Genomic DNA, 15362 nt, shown 5'->3' on the forward strand with positions numbered 1-15362 from the left:
CATTAATGGGCAATTTAGCGTGGCCAATCCTCACCCAGTCTTGCCAACCAATCGGGTTATTCGCCATTGGACAGGTAATTTCAGTTTCCAAAAGTGCAATTTTGGTTGATGTGGTAAAACGTCCACACACAGAAACTAAACTTGCGATGATAATGAGAAAATAAAATTAGCTTGTAGAAAATATTTCCATTGGCAGACGGATAGGTAACCAGAGGAAGGAGGCAGATTTAGAATGGTTGCCAAAAATGAAGAAAGGAATTTAATTTGATGCAGCGAGGTGTGATCTGGACTGCGCTGCCCGAAAGGGTGGAGGAAGCAGATTCAATCAGTACTTGAAAGGGGAATAATTTGCAGGGCTTTGGGGGAAAGGATAAGGGTGATAGGGTGGGGGCCAGATTAGCTCAGTTGGCTGGACCAGCAGCGCAGGATCAATTCCTGTGCCGGCTGAGAATATTCATGAAGGCCCCGCCTTCTCAACCACGCCTGTGGTGTGGTGATCCTCATATTAAATCACCTCTCCCTCAGTCAGCTCTCCCCCTCAAAGGGGAACGCAGCCTATGGTCATCTGGGACTATGGCGACTTTACAGGCGGGTTTAGGAGCAGTTTTAACTGGGCTGCATGGTAGCACAGTGGTTAGCACTGCTGCTTCACAGCACCAGAGTCCCAGGTTCAATTCCCAGATGGGTCACTGACTGTGCAGAGACTACGCGTTCTCCCAGTGGGTTTCCTCCGGGTGCTCCGGTTTCTTCCCACAAGTCCCGAAAGACGTGCTTGTTAGGCGAATTGGACATTCTGAATTCTCCCTCTGTGTACCTTAACAGGCGCTGGAGTGCGGCGACTAGGGGACTTTCACAGTGACTTCATTGCAGCGTTAATGTAAGCCCACTTGTGGCACTAATAAAGATTATTATTACTTTGGGAAGGATTGGCAAACCCTCAATGGGAAATAATTTCTAACGCTCACTCATCTAATGCTCACTGACCAGCATCTCATAGAGCACAGTTACGCGTTGTTGAGGAATGGAGAAGGGTTAAAATCTGAATGGAAAAACAAACACAGGACGGCGTAGTGGTTAGCACTGCTGCTTCATGCCGCTGAGGACCCGGGTTCGATCCCGGCTCTGGGTCACTGTCCGTGTGGAGTTTGCACATTCTCCCCAGTGTCTGCATGGGTTTCGCCCCCACGACCCAAAGATGTGCAGGGTAGGTGGATTGGCCACGGCTCAATTGCCCCTTAATTGCAAAAAACAAGAATCGGGTATTCTAAATTTTAACAAAAAGGAAAAAGAGACACCGGTGTAGAATATTCTGCCTGCCCAAAACAAATATTAAAAAAAGATGTAAAGTACTGTGCGCATCACGTAAGAGGAAGTGGTTGACATTAGTTAAAAAAAAAACCATTACGTCCCTCAGCAACCTGCTCTCAAAGTGAGAGGATTTAACTATCTGCCGCAGGAAGAATCCGTGGGAGAACTAAATGGAGTTTAAAGGCCAGTCACAATGAGGAATGGGAGCCAACACGAGTGAAGCTATATTTCCAGTGCTCCAAAATAAAACGGGGAGAACACCGCAAACACAAACAGGGTTGTCCGGCCTCCTGATGGTTTGGCGGTAGTTGGCCCCATCTTTCATCGGCACACCCCATTCTTCGAGCTTCAGATTGGCGACCAACCAGTTACAGATTTCCAACGTTTTGTTTTATTCCAGATTTGCAGTTCTTTTAAAAAAAAAATTGCAATATACATTTTTGTTAAAAAACCATTTCAGACTTACAAAAAGACACATACCCGTGATAACAATTAGGTTTCAGCACAAGATGGTCCGGTGCTGCCGTTCATATTTGGTGTCAAAGAGGTCCCTGCTTTGGTGGTGTCAAAGCAGATTAATCCGACAATTGTTTGGGTAAATGCCCATTCTTGCCAAAAGGTCTCCAGTCCCAGGCATACCTTGTCTCGACCATCTCAAATCAGGATTTCAACAATAATTGCAATACTGTGGAAAAGGGTGCAACACAACCGTGTCCTTCTGCACTGACGTCTTTATGTACAATTTACCATTCAGTTTTTGGCTAGGCATCTAGTCCCAAAGTTCTCCAAAGGTCAAAGCCCTGGCATGATGTAGGCAATGTTGTCCAGAGTATGGGCCTGGGTAGATGAAGAAAACACCATTAGCAAGCTGCGGTAATAACTGAAGACAGACGGCAAACTCATCTTAGCCCCACGGGTGGTGAAGAAGCTCAATTTAATTTCTCCTCGAGTAGGTGTGGGGTAAGGGAAAGAGGGGGGTAGCGGTTGTGCAGGACTTAGCAATCGGCCAAATATTGTCGGCACGGCAGCACAGTGGTTAGCACTGTTGCCTCACAGCGCCAGGGACCCAGGGTCGATTCCTGGCTTGAGTCACAGTCTGTGCGGAGTCTGCACGTTCTCCCTGTCCTGCGTGGGTTCCCTCCGGGTGCTCCGGTTTCCTCCCACAACTCACCTCATTAGGTGAATTGGACATTCTGAATTCTCCCTCCGTGTACCCAAACAGGCACCGGAATGTGCTGACTAGGGGATTTTCACAGTAACTTCATTGCAACGTCAATGTAAGCCTACTTGTGACACCAATAAAGATTATATTATTATTATAATGATGCTCCGTGTAAATGAAGATTTGCTCACTCCTTTGCTTTGCATCCCAATTACCTTAAGCCGGTGTCCTCTGGTGACTAATCTCTCCACCATGTGAACAGTTTCTAGGGTTATGGGAGGAGAGAGGCATATCCTGAGACTATCGCCCCCGAGTTCTAGCCTCTCCAACCAGGAGAAACAGTCTAGTGAAATGACACACGACCACTATTATTTAGTCAGTAAACCCAGGCTGGACCTCACTGGACCAGGCAGCATCCTACCTCACTTACGAGCAGGAGGCTTGACTGAATGCAGAGAGGCTTTGATGCCTGTTTCGCAGGCTCGGCTAACAAGTTACACACCGTCAAGTCTGCTGGGAGGGAGAAGCATTTCAGCCTTGATGGTAAATTGGGAATAATGCAAGAGAGAAAAAATAATTTACCAGAACTTCTTTCGGACAGCCATTGAGGCAGTCAACCTGTGCGGTGAGGCAGGTTAAAGGGCCCAGTGCACAGATTATTGAGTCCAGCAAGACAGAGAGGCTCCCGGACACTGCCACCATACCCTAGAAAGAAGAAAGAAGCATTATCGTTTCTGTGATTTCAAACAAAAAGTCAAAACACTGGTCCCTAATGGCTCAATAATATTTATTCACCGAACCACTGAGCTGTTGGGGACCAGGAGGGTCCCAGGTTCGAGCAGTGTTTGAGGGTTGATCTCAGTGGGGTCGGCGCTGGTAGAGATTACACTGGCTTCAGAATCCTTGAACTGGGAAAACAAAATCAGAAGCGGTGCTAGCTCCTGGTTTCTCTCCAGTGACCAGTGCTGGGAAGGGTGTGTGGAGTTCAGGTGAGCACGGGTCCAGGGTGGCTCAGCATTATCAAAGTGCACGCATTACAGCGGACAACTGTGACACATTTTCAAGTAGCAAAGTTTTTTAAAATATAAATTTAGAGTATCCAATTCTTTTTTTTTCCCAATTAAGGGGCAATTTAGCGTGGCTAATTCACCCCCTATTTGGGTGGTGGGGGTGAGACCCACAGACACGGGGAGAATGCGCAAACTCCACACGGACAGTGACCCGGGGCCGGGATATAACCTGGGTCCTCAGTGCCGTGAGACAGCAGTGCTAACCACTGCGCCACCGTGTCGGCAAGTTTTTTTTTAAAAAGAGGGACTTTTCCTTTTAAATAGCTGGCAGATACAGAGTAAAGCTCCCTCTGCCCTGCTCCAATAAAATGGGCCTCTCTCTGCCCAGAGAAACACCCTGACTGCACCCGGGTGACATTCCTTCCATTCCCACAATAGAACATAGAACGATACAGCGCAGTACAGGCCCTTCGGCCCACGATGTTGCACCGACATAGGAAGTCAAAAACTAAAGGCCATCTAACCTACACTATGCCCTTATCATCCATATGCTTATCCAATAAACTTTTAAATGCCCTCAATGTTGGCGAGTTCACTACTGTTGCAGGTAGGGCATTCCACGGCCTCACCACTCTTTGCGTAAAAAACCCACCTCTGACCTCTGTCCTATATCTATTACCCCTCAATTTAAGGCTATGTCCCCTCGTGCTAGCCACCTCCATCCGCGGGAGAAGGCTCTCACTGTCCACCCTATCTAACCCTCAACCCTGACAATAGTCAGCACAGGGCATCTCCCAGCGTGATGTCACCAATTACAGACAGTGGCAATCTTACAGCCCAGTAGACAGACTTCCATTCCATCGATCTGGTCTGCACTCCAAGCCGTGCTCCCATGATGAGAGGCCGGTGCCCGGCCTACAGCAACACCTAATTCCTTAGTTTCTCATTCTAAAATAAACAGAGAACCGGGTAACCTCGGAGGCTTGCCAAAACCCATAACGCAAGGGCAGCTCCGAGGGGGTGCAGTAAATCATCAGGCAATGGTGAAGTGTCACCAAACTGCACTTTTAAAAGCATGCAAATGGCGTGGAATTTTACCACACCGAAATCAGCCACAAACCAACTGGTTCATGCTGCTGTTTACCTTCCACGCAAACTTACTCCCGCCCGCTCCATCTCATCCTACGGGCATGCCCAGCTATTCATTTCCCCCTCGTCCGTCTAGCTAGCTTCTGCTTAAACGCATCGAGGAGGAAGGGAACGCGGAGGAACGATCGTTTCTTCCGTCGCGGAGAACGAAGGAATTTACATCTTTCTATTTTAAGCTCTGGAGGTTGGTGGGTGCGGTGGGAGAGCTGCGCTGTGATTAGAGTTGTAAAGCTGAAAAGATGGCTGCTCGGATAAAAGGTTATCAAAATTAAGAACTCTCCCGTTAACATTTGGTTGCCTCCGCAAATATTCAAGGAAATTTGCAGGGCAATCGTGTGAAAAAAATCCCCTTCAGCTTCGTGAAAAAAAACTCAGATTTATCCACCAGTTAATTATTCTCCCATGTTTATCAAGATTCTGCGGGACTGTTCGACGTGGGATTTTTTTAAATAAATGTATTTTATTACAAACATGTATCAAAACAGGTTACAGCACATAAACACCCTGGGGAACATACTTCCCAGCAAACAACTATACAAATCTTTACCCTTTTTTACCCTCCCCCCCGCGACGAACAGCTCCTCAAACACGGTCACAAACATCCCCCACTTTTTCTTTGATGTGGAATTTAATCCTCTCCCTTTCATCCCTGCCCTACCCAACATCTCACCTCAGTTTCTTGCAATCGGTGACCAATGAGACTTAACGACTCGCCGAGAAGCTGCAAGTGGGCGGCAACATCGATGGGATCGATTTCTGGCATTTTAATTGGGGAGGAGGAGGAGGAGTGACTGCTTGCCCCTAATCCCACCAAATGGGATGATTTCTTGTGAGACGTCGCCAGACCGGACAGAGATGAAGAGTTTTGCCTGCCTGAAAAACAAGAGAGGATGAACAAGAGGCCGCCGCCGCAGGCTTGGCACACAGCGATAGACACGGTAATGATCCTCTTCACCCCACACAATTCTGACACCTTACATTGCATCATACATACACTCTTCAACCCCAAAACCAAGAGAGCTCTTGGGAGAGGGGTAAAACCATATGAAGACAATCCAGAACATCTTGCAAACCTGATAAATTCCTCTCTGGCCCTCCCCCCGACACATCTTTTTTATCCTCTTCCCAGCCGGGCTTTCTGAAAAGCTGCACGAATCTACTGTCACAAACATGTAGTTGTGACTTTATAGATTTTGTTATTAAAACAAAAGCTGTTTTTTTCTTTCAAGTGGACACAGAGCTTTTAAGACGGCTGCCTTCAGCGCACACATGTACAGAACACCTTTCAGGTGGTTTTAACAAAATACAAATGTTATATTTTACTGGACCTGTGCCGCTATAACGTTAGATCATGGTTGGCCTGTATCTCAACTCCATTTATCCATCATTGTTTCCAAGTCTGGCCAAACATGAATCTCTCAATTCCAGTGTTAGAATTTTCAAGAGGCTCCCCCCCGCCCCCACCAGCTTTCGGTAGAGAGCGTTCCAGCATTGTTTTTCTGATTTCACTCCAAAATGGGCTAGCTCTAATCGTCGGATAATCTACCCCGTTCTGGGCTGCCCCACCAGAGGAAGTATCTTCCTGATGTTCACCCTACCGAATCCGCGATCGTTTTTAAAAAATAAATTTAGAGTATGCAATTTTTTTCCAATTGAGGGCAGCACGGTAGCACAGTGGTTAGCACAATTGTGCCACAGCTCCAGATTCCCAGGTTCAATTCCCGGCTTGTGTCACTGTCTGTGCGGAGTCTGCACGTTCTTCCCGTGTGTGCGTGGGTTTCCTCCGGGTGCTCCGGTTTCCTCCCACAGTCCAAAGATGTGCAGGTTAGGTGGATTGACCATGATAAATTGTCCTCAGTGTCCAAAATTGCCCTTAGTGTTGGGTGGGGTTACTGGGTAATGGGGATAGGGTGGAGGTGTGGGCTTGGATAGGGTGCTCTTTCCAAGAGTCGGTGCAGACTCGATGGGCCAAATGGCCTCCTTCTGCACTGTAAATTCTATGATTTAGCCTGGCCAATCCACCTACCCTGCACAGATTTGGGCTGTGGGGGCGAAACCCATGCAAACACGGGGAGAATGTGCAAACTCCACACGGACAGTAACCCAGGGCTGGGATCCACCCTGGGACCTCGGCGTTGTGAGGCAGCAGTGCTAACCACTGCGCCACCGTGCCGCCCTTGAACCCGCGATCATTTGAAACACCTCAATCGAGTCACCCCAAAACCGCCCACACTCCAGGCAATGCATCGGGGCTGAATTCTCCGTTGCGGGTCAGGCTCCCCACTACCAGTGAGGATGGAGAACTTGAGGTGCCGTTCGCTGGCAGCGGGATTCTCTATTCCTGCCGTTCGTCCTGTGATAAGACTAACACTCTCTGAGCACATTTTGGACCTGTACGCTAGCTTTGCGAGATCTATGTACCTGTGCCCCTTTTCCCCTCCGCAGCTCCTGGTCTCTCTTCCAGTAACAAAATATTCCAATTTATCGTCCTTAGATGAAAAGTAGGTGATCTCACACCTTCCCCGCTTGCCAAGGTTTGGTTTGTTATTGTATTCTTCCCATCCAAACAAAAACTGTATCGCCTAACTTAGTGTCAACTGCAAACATGGACATTCAACTCGCCAAGTCATTGATACATAATATGTAACAGGGAAAAGCTGATGAGATCAGGCTGCTTCCATCTCACACAATGGGTCACACTGGAAAACATGAAACAAGAGGGATTCGAAAATAAATGATGTTCACCCTACAACAGGGTCCTAAAAGTGATAGCTGAGGAGATTGTGGAGGCACTGGTGGTGATCTTTCAGGAATCACTGGAGGAAGGAAGGGTCCCAGAGGACTGGAAAGTGGCTAATGTAACACCACTGTTTAAGAAGGGAGGGAGGCAGAAGAGGGGAAATTATAGGCCGGTTAGCCTGACTTTGGTCATTGGTAAGATTTTAGAGTCTGTTATTAAAGATGAGATCGTGGAGGACTTAGAAGTGCACGGTACAATAGGACTGAGTTAGCACGGCTTTATCAAAGGGAGGTCATGTCTGACAAATCTGTTAGGGTTCTTTGAGGAGGTAACAAGGAAGTTGAAATGAAATGAATGAAAATCGCTTATTGTCACAAGTAGGCTTCAAATTTACTGTGAAAAGCCCCTAGTCGCCACATTCCGGCGCCTGTTCGGGGAGGCTGGTACGGGAATTGAACCCGCGCTGCTGGCCTGCTTTCCAAGCCAGCTATTTAGCCCTGTGCTAAACCAGCCCCTTTTAGGCAAAGGAGCCCCTGCTAAGTTAGACAAAGGAGAACCAGTGGATGTGATTTATTTAGATTTCCAGAAGGCCTTTGACAAGGTGCCACATAGGAGACTTAAATAAGTTAAGAGCCCGTGGTGTTAAGGGTAAGATCCTGGCATGGATAGAGGGTTGGCTGACTGGCAGAAGGCAGAGAGTGGGGATAAATGGGTCTATTTCAGGATGGCAGCCGGTGACTAGTGGTGTGCCTCAGGGGTCTGTGCTGGGACCACAACTTTTCACAACATACATTAATGATCTGGAGGAAGGAACTGAAGGCACTGTTGCCAAGTTTGCAGATGATACAAAGATCTGTAGAGGGGCAGGTAGTATTGAGGAAGCAAGGGGGCTGCAGAAGGATTTGGACAGGCTAGGAGAGTGGACAGTGAAGTGGCAACTGAAATACAATGTGGAAAAGTGTGAGGTTAGGCACTTTGGAAGCAGGAATCTAGGCATAGACTATTTTCTAAATGGGGAAATGCTTAGGAAATCAGAAGCACAAAGGGACTTGGGAATCCTTGTTCACAATTCTCTTAAGGCGAATGTACAGGTTCAGTCGGCAGTTAAGGCGGCAAATGCAATGTTAGCATTCATGACACGAGGGCTAGAATACAAGGGCAGGGATGTACTTCTGAGGCTGTATAAGGCTCTGGTCAGACCCCGTTTGGAGTATTGTGAGCGGTTTTAGTGGTATTGATTGAGGGATTAATTATTGGCCAGGACACTGTTGGCTCACCTGTGAAATACTGCCAACAGTCTGTCAGGTTCACCTGGGAAGGCAGGTGAAGCCGGACTCTTGGAGGCCGCCTGAAAAACAGCATCCCCTAACAGGCAGCACTCCCCCAATTCTGCACTGGGACTATTGAATTCTATGCTCGAGTCTCGGAAGTGAGGCTTCAATCCGCAACCTTCCAAGTAACCGCGGACCCCATATATTTTCTTTTGATTGGTTAAGTAGCTCATTAATTCCAGCACCATGCTGCCTGAAACTTTGCTGCTAATAGTCATTAAAGTACCATATAATAATTGGGAGGGGCAGGGTCTTTGTTACATGTTGCACACAAGCAAATGGTGGAAGAACATTTACATCCCCCCCCCTCCCTTACTGAGCTCCCAATCGCAGATGAAAAGAGTCGACAAACAACAGGAAAGACAAAATTCTGCTATCAAGGGGGAAGGGGACTGTCAAGAAGCAAAGGGGAAGGGGGAAAGAAAATCTGGATGTAGCGTTCTCATCTAATAATAATCTTTAATAATAATCTTTATTGTCACAAGTAGGCTTACATTAACACTGCAATGAAGTTACTGTGATAAGCCCCTAGCCACCACATTCCGGCACCTGTCGGGTACACAGAGGGAGAATTCAGAATGTCAAATTCACCTAACAGCACGTCTTTCGGGACTTGTGGGAAGAAACCAGAGCAAACTCACGCAGACACGGGAGAATGTGCAAACTCTGCACAGATAGTACATCTCCTGGTCTGCAGGAGCTAGCCGTCTATCTAGTCTTCTCACCTTGGGGGAATGTGTGCCTCAGGATTGGCTGGAAGTGCAAATACTAGGAAAGGAAAGTCCATGTCCAAGGGAGGGGGAGGAAGGGATAATTAGGGGTGGCCCGGCAAGACAGTGATTAGCACTGCTGCCTCACAGCACCAGAGTCCCGGGTCGGATTCCAGCCTGGGGTGTCTGTGTGGAGTTTGCACTTTCTCCCAGTGTCTGCGTGGGTTTCCTCCAGTTTCCTCCCACAGTCCAAAGAAGTGCTGGTTAGGTGGATTGGCATTGCCAAATTGCTCCTTAGTGTCCAAAGATGTGTAGGTTAGCTGGGGTTTGCATGGGGACCTCCCTCCGGGCCCTCGCCACGGCAGAACTCCCATCCCCACCCAAAAAACACTCCTGCAGCCCAGTGGTGACAGCCACCCTCCAATCCTGGAACCAACTGCGGCAGCGATTTGTTCTGACCAAAATGTCGGACAAGGCTCCCATCTGCAACAACCATAGGTTCAAACCAGCACTGACCGACGCCACCTTCAAAAGGTGGAGGCAGGACGGGGGGACATTAACAGTCAGGGACCTATACACGGACGACAGGATCGCAACACTGGACGAACTGACAGAGAAATTTTGGCTAGCCAGGGGGAACGAGCTACGGTACCTGCAGCTCAAAAACTTCTTACGAAAGGAGACAAGGACGTACCCACAACCGCCACAACAGACACTACTGGAAGACCTACTGGATGCAAGTATCCTAGAGAAAGGGAACTGTAGCGACATGTATGACCGACTGGTAGAAAGGGACGACACCGTACTGGACGCAACAAGAATGAAATGGGAGGATGACCTGGACTCTGGAGCGAAGCACTGCATAGGGACAACTCCACCTCCACATGCGCAAGGCTCAGCCTGACGCAACTAAAAGTGGTACATAGAGCCCACTTAACAAGAAACCGTATGAGTAGGTTCTTCCCGGAGGTGGAGGACAGATGTGAACGGTGCCAAAGAGGCCTTGCCAACTACGCCCACATGTTCTGGTCTTGCCCCAGACTTGTGGAGTACTGGACAGCCTTCTTCGAGGCTATGTCCAAAGTGGTGGGAGTGAGGGTGGAGCCATGCCCGATAGTGGCGGTCTTCGGGGTTTCAGACCAGCCAGATCTATTCCTGGGGAGGAGGGCGGACGCCCTTGCCTTTGCCTCCCTGATCACCCGCCGTAGAATCCTGTTTGGCTGGCGGTCAGCAGCACCGCCCAGAGCTGCAGACTGGCTGTCCGACCTCTCAGAATCTCTCCAAATGGAGAAAATCAAATTCGCCATCCGAGAGTCAGACGACGGCTTCCACAGAACGTGGGAGCCATTCATGCAATTGTTCCGGGACGTGTTTGTGGCCAACGAACAAGAGGAAGAATAGTCGGGTGGCCAAGAATCGGGATTATAAACATGTGCCTCGGCCATATTGGGGAATGTAAAATATGTATGCCGGATAAAGGGGGCGGCCACAGTTGTTATTATGAAGATGCTTACCTGTAAATATATGTTAATTTTTGCGTGTTTTTGTTTCTAATAATTTGTAATTTGTTGGGTATAAAATATGAAAACTCAATAAAAAACATTTTTTTAAAAAAAGGTTAGCTGGAGTTATGGATTAGGGCAGGGGAATGGGCCTAGATATGGTGCTCTTTCAGAGGATCAGTGCAGACCCGATGGGCTGAATGGCCTCCTTCCGCACTGTAGGAATTCTATGGTTCTATAATTAATTCTGTGGAACACCAGAAAGCTTTCAATTGAAATGATTGGAAACTGAGTTCTCGGGGAGATGGGGCAGGTACTGTGAACCACCTGACTACACAAGGCACTACAGTTGTGCAGGTAAGCTACATAGTACATTGAATCTGTTCTTGTTCCATCACTGTTCATATATAACCACGTTCCCTGCTGAGGAATACCTTTCTGTTTAGTAGTTGTCTCTTCCAATAGATCAGTCAGTTTCCGTTTCACTGTCATGGCCTCAGCTTTGTTCTGCTTGTGCTGTAAGTATTGGCACTTCTGCTTCCAGACCTACAATTACAAGGAAATTCTTTGCACACTCCACAACAAAGCTCAACCTGCAGCAGGTCGAAAATGGAATTAAGAGTTGATTTTAATTACAAGTAAGCCCTTGCATTGCTCACTGAAAGCACAGTGAAGTTGACACGTTCGTCCAAACTCTATCCCGTCACTGTGTTATCAAAAAGCCACCACCCCCATCCCTGGTTAGGTTGGCAATGTTCCCACAGAAACTAAAGCAAAGTTAGATCATTGACCTGTGCTGATTCTATTCAAAACTAAAGATGCTTCCACACACCATACTCAATGTTGACTGGCTTTTATTCTTGCATTACTTGAAAATTGCTGAAGAGAGACGTGCTGCCGAAGCTTTCCACCTTGCACCCATCAGGAAAAACGCAAGAACGTAAAATTTCAAATGACCCAGCTAATTCATACTGTAGGGTTACTAACTGGTTTGCACGGCAACTCTGATTGGCTTAGGCGTTGCCAAGGAGAAAGCAGCCAGAAGTCGTGGTGCACATTGGTACCAACGATATAGGTAGGAAAAAGGGTGTGGAGGTAATAAACAAGTTTAGGGAGTTAGGCTGGAAGTTAAAGGCCAGGACAGACAGAGTTGTCATCTCTGGTTTGTTGCCGGTGCCACGTGATAGCGAGGCTAGGAATAGGGAGAGAGTGCAGTTGAACACGTGGCTGCAGGAATGGTGTAGGAGGGAGGGCTTCAGGTATTTGGATAATTGGAGCGCATTCTGGGGAAGGTGGGACCTGTACAAGCAGGACGGGTTGCATCTGAACCAGAGGGGCACCAATATCCTGGGGGGGAGGTTTTCTAGTACTCTTCGGGAGGGTTTAAACTAATTTGGCAGGGGAATGGAAACCGGATCTGTAGTCCAGCAACTAAGGTAGACGATAGTCAGGACGCCAACGCACACAGTGATGCAGTGGGGAAGGTAACAATGACAAAGGAGAGTACTTGCAGGCAAGGAGATGGGTTGAAGTGTGTATACTTTAATGCAAGAAGCATCAGGAATAAGGTGGGTGAACTTAAGGCATGGATCTGTACTTGGGACTACGATGTGGTGGCCATCACAGAAACTTGGATAGAAGAGGGGCAGAAATGGTTGTTGGAGGTCCCTGGTTATAGATGTTTCAACAAGATTAGGGAGGATGGTAAAAGAGGTGGGGGGGTGGCATTGTTAATTAGAGATAGTATAACAGCTGCAGAAAGGCAGTTCGAGGGGGATGTGCCTACTGAGGTAATATGGGTTGAAGTTAGAAATAGGAAAGGAGCAGTCACCTTGTTGGGAGTTTTCTATAGGCCCCCCAATAGCAGCAGAGATGTGGAGGAACAGATTGGGAAACAGATTTTGGAAAGGTGTAGAAGTCACAGGGTAGTAGTCATGGGTGACTTCAACTTCCCAAACATTGAGTGGAAACTCTTTAGATCAAATAGTTTGGATGGGGTAGTGTTTGTGCAGTGTGTCCAGGAAGCTTTTCTAACACAGTATGTAGATTGTCCGACCAGAGGGGAGGCCATATTGGATTTAGTACTTGGTAATGAACCAGGGCAGGTGATAGATTTGTTAGTGGGGGAGCATTTTGGAGGTAGTGACCACAATTCTGTGACTTTCACTTTAGTAATGGAGAGGGATAGGTGCGAGCAACAGGGCAAGGTTTATAATTGGGGGAAGGGTAAATACAATGCTGTCAGACAAGAATTGAAGTGCAGAAGTTGGGAACATAGGCTGTCAGGGAAGGACACAAGTGAAATGTGGAACTTGTTCAAGGAACAGGTACTGCGTGTCTTTGATATGTATGTCCCTGTCAGGCAGGGAAGAGATGGTCGAGTGAGGGAACCATGGTTGACAAGAGAGGTTGAATGTCTTGTTAAGAGGAAGAAGGAGACTTGTGTAAGGCTGAAGAAACAAGGTTCAGACAGGGCGCTGGAGGGGCACAAGATAGCCAGGAGGGAACTGAAGAAAGGGATTAGGAGAGCTAAGAGAGGGCATGAAAAATCTTTGGCGGGTAGGATCAAGGAAAACCCCAAGGCCTTTTACACATATGTGAGAAATATGAGAATGACTAGAGCGAGGGTAGGTCCGATTAAGGACAGTAGCGGGAGATTGTGTATTGAGTCTGAAGAGATAGGAGAGGTCTTGAACAAGTATTTTTCTTCAGTATTTACAAACGAGAGGGGCCATATTGTTGGAGAGGACAGCGTGAAGCAGACTGATAAGCTTGAGGAGATACTTGTCAGGAAGGAAGATGTGTTGCGCGTTTTGAAAAACTTGAGGATAGACAAGTCCCCCGGGCCTGACGGGATATATCCAAGGATTCTATGGGAAGCAAGAAATGAAATTGCAGAGCCGTTGGCAATGATCTTTTCGTCCTCGCTGTCAACAGGGGTGGTACCAGAGGATTGGAGAGTGGCGAATGTCGTGCCCCTGTTCAAAAAAGGGAATAGGGATAACCCTGGGAATTACAGGCCAGTTAGTCTTACTTCGGTGGTAGGCAAAGTAATGGAAAGGGTACTGAGGGATAGGATTTCTGAGCATCTGGAAAGGCATTGCTTGATTAGGGATAGTCAGCACGGATTTGTGAGGGGTAGGTCTTGCCTTACAAGTCTTATTGAATCCTTTGAGGAGGTGACCAAGCATGTGGATGAAGGTAAAGCAGTGGATGTAGTGTACATGGATTTTAGTAAGGCATTTGATAAGGTTCCCCATGGTAGGCTTATGCAGAAAGTAAGGAGGCATGGGATAGTGGGAAATTTGGCCAGTTGGATAACAAACTGGCTAACCGATAGAAGACAGAGAGTTGTGGTGGATGGCAAATATTCAGCCTGGAGCCCAGTTATCAGTGGCGTACCGCAGGGATCAGTTGTGGGTCCTCTGCTGTTTGTGATTTTCATTAACGACTTGGATGAGGGAGTTGAAGGGTGGGTCAGTAAATTTGCAGATGATACGAAGATTGGTGGAGTTGTGGATAGTGAGGAGGGCTGTTGTCGGCTTCAAAGAGACATAGATAGAATGCAGAGCTGGGCTGAGAAGTGGCAGATGGAGTTTAACCCTGACAAGTGTGAGGTTGTCCATTTTGGAAGGACAAATCTGAATGCGGAATACAGGGTTAATGGTAGGGTTCTTGGCAATGTGGAGGAGCAGAGAGATCTTGGGGTCTATGTTCATAGATCTTTGAAAGTTGCCACTCAAGTGGATAGAGCTGTGAAGAAGGCCTATGGTGTGCTAGCGTTCATTAGCAGAGGGATTGAATTTAAGAGCCGTGAGGTGATGATGCAGCTGTACAAAACCTTGGTCAGGCCACATTTGGAGTACTGCGTGCACCTCATTTTAGGAAGGATGTGGAAGCTTTGGAAAAGGTGCAAAGGAGATTTACCAGGATGTTGCCTGGAATGGAGAGTAGGTCATACGAGGAAAGGTTGAGGGTGCTAGGCCTTTTCTCATTAGAACGGAGAAGGATGAGGGGCGGCTTGATAGAGGTTTATAAGATGATCAGGGGAATAGGTAGAGTAGACAGTCAGAGACTTTTTCCCCGGGTGGAACACACCATTACAAGGGGACATAAATTTAAGATAAATGGTGGAAGATATAGAGGGGATGTCAGAGGTAGGTTCTTTACCCAGAGAGTAGTGGGGGCATGGAATGCACTGCCTGTGGTAGTAGTTGAGTCGGAAAATTTATGGACCTTCAAGCGGCTATTGGATAGGTACTTGGATTAGGGTAGAATAAGGGAGTGTCGGTTAACTTCTTAAGGGCAGCACGGTAGCATTGTGGATAGCACAATTGCTTCACAGCTCCAGGGTCCCAAGTTCGATTTCGACTTGGGTCACTGTCTGTGTGGAGTCTGCACATCCTCCCCGTGACTGCGTGGGTTTCCTCCGGGTACTCCGGTTTCCTCC

General features: G+C 47.7%; 1 protein-coding gene across 9 annotated transcripts in view; it reads right to left on the reverse strand.

The window, feature by feature from the left end:
* Window positions 1-1676: 1676 nt before the first annotated feature.
* Window positions 1677-15362, reverse strand: part of hmgxb4a (HMG box domain containing 4a) — a 55450-nt gene continuing 41764 nt past the window's right edge. For 8 of the 9 annotated variants that reach the window (XR_005458627.1, XR_005458624.1, XR_005458626.1 and 5 more), the window contains 4 exons: window positions 11347-11458; window positions 5300-5502; window positions 2892-3175; window positions 1677-2145 (listed from right to left, as the gene is read on the reverse strand). Coding sequence is in view for 1 of the 9 variants with exons in the window: in XM_038783440.1 (XP_038639368.1) it covers window positions 2101-2145; window positions 3053-3175; window positions 5300-5502; window positions 11347-11458 (483 nt within the window). In the remaining 8 variants the exon portion in view is untranslated. The remainder of the gene's footprint in view (window positions 2146-2891; window positions 3176-5299; window positions 5503-11346; window positions 11459-15362) is intronic. The other variant, XM_038783440.1, reaches the window with a different exon arrangement.

This window comes from Scyliorhinus canicula, chromosome 23, assembly GCF_902713615.1.
Source record: "Scyliorhinus canicula chromosome 23, sScyCan1.1, whole genome shotgun sequence".
In the NCBI taxonomy this organism is placed as follows: domain Eukaryota; kingdom Metazoa; phylum Chordata; class Chondrichthyes; order Carcharhiniformes; family Scyliorhinidae; genus Scyliorhinus; species Scyliorhinus canicula.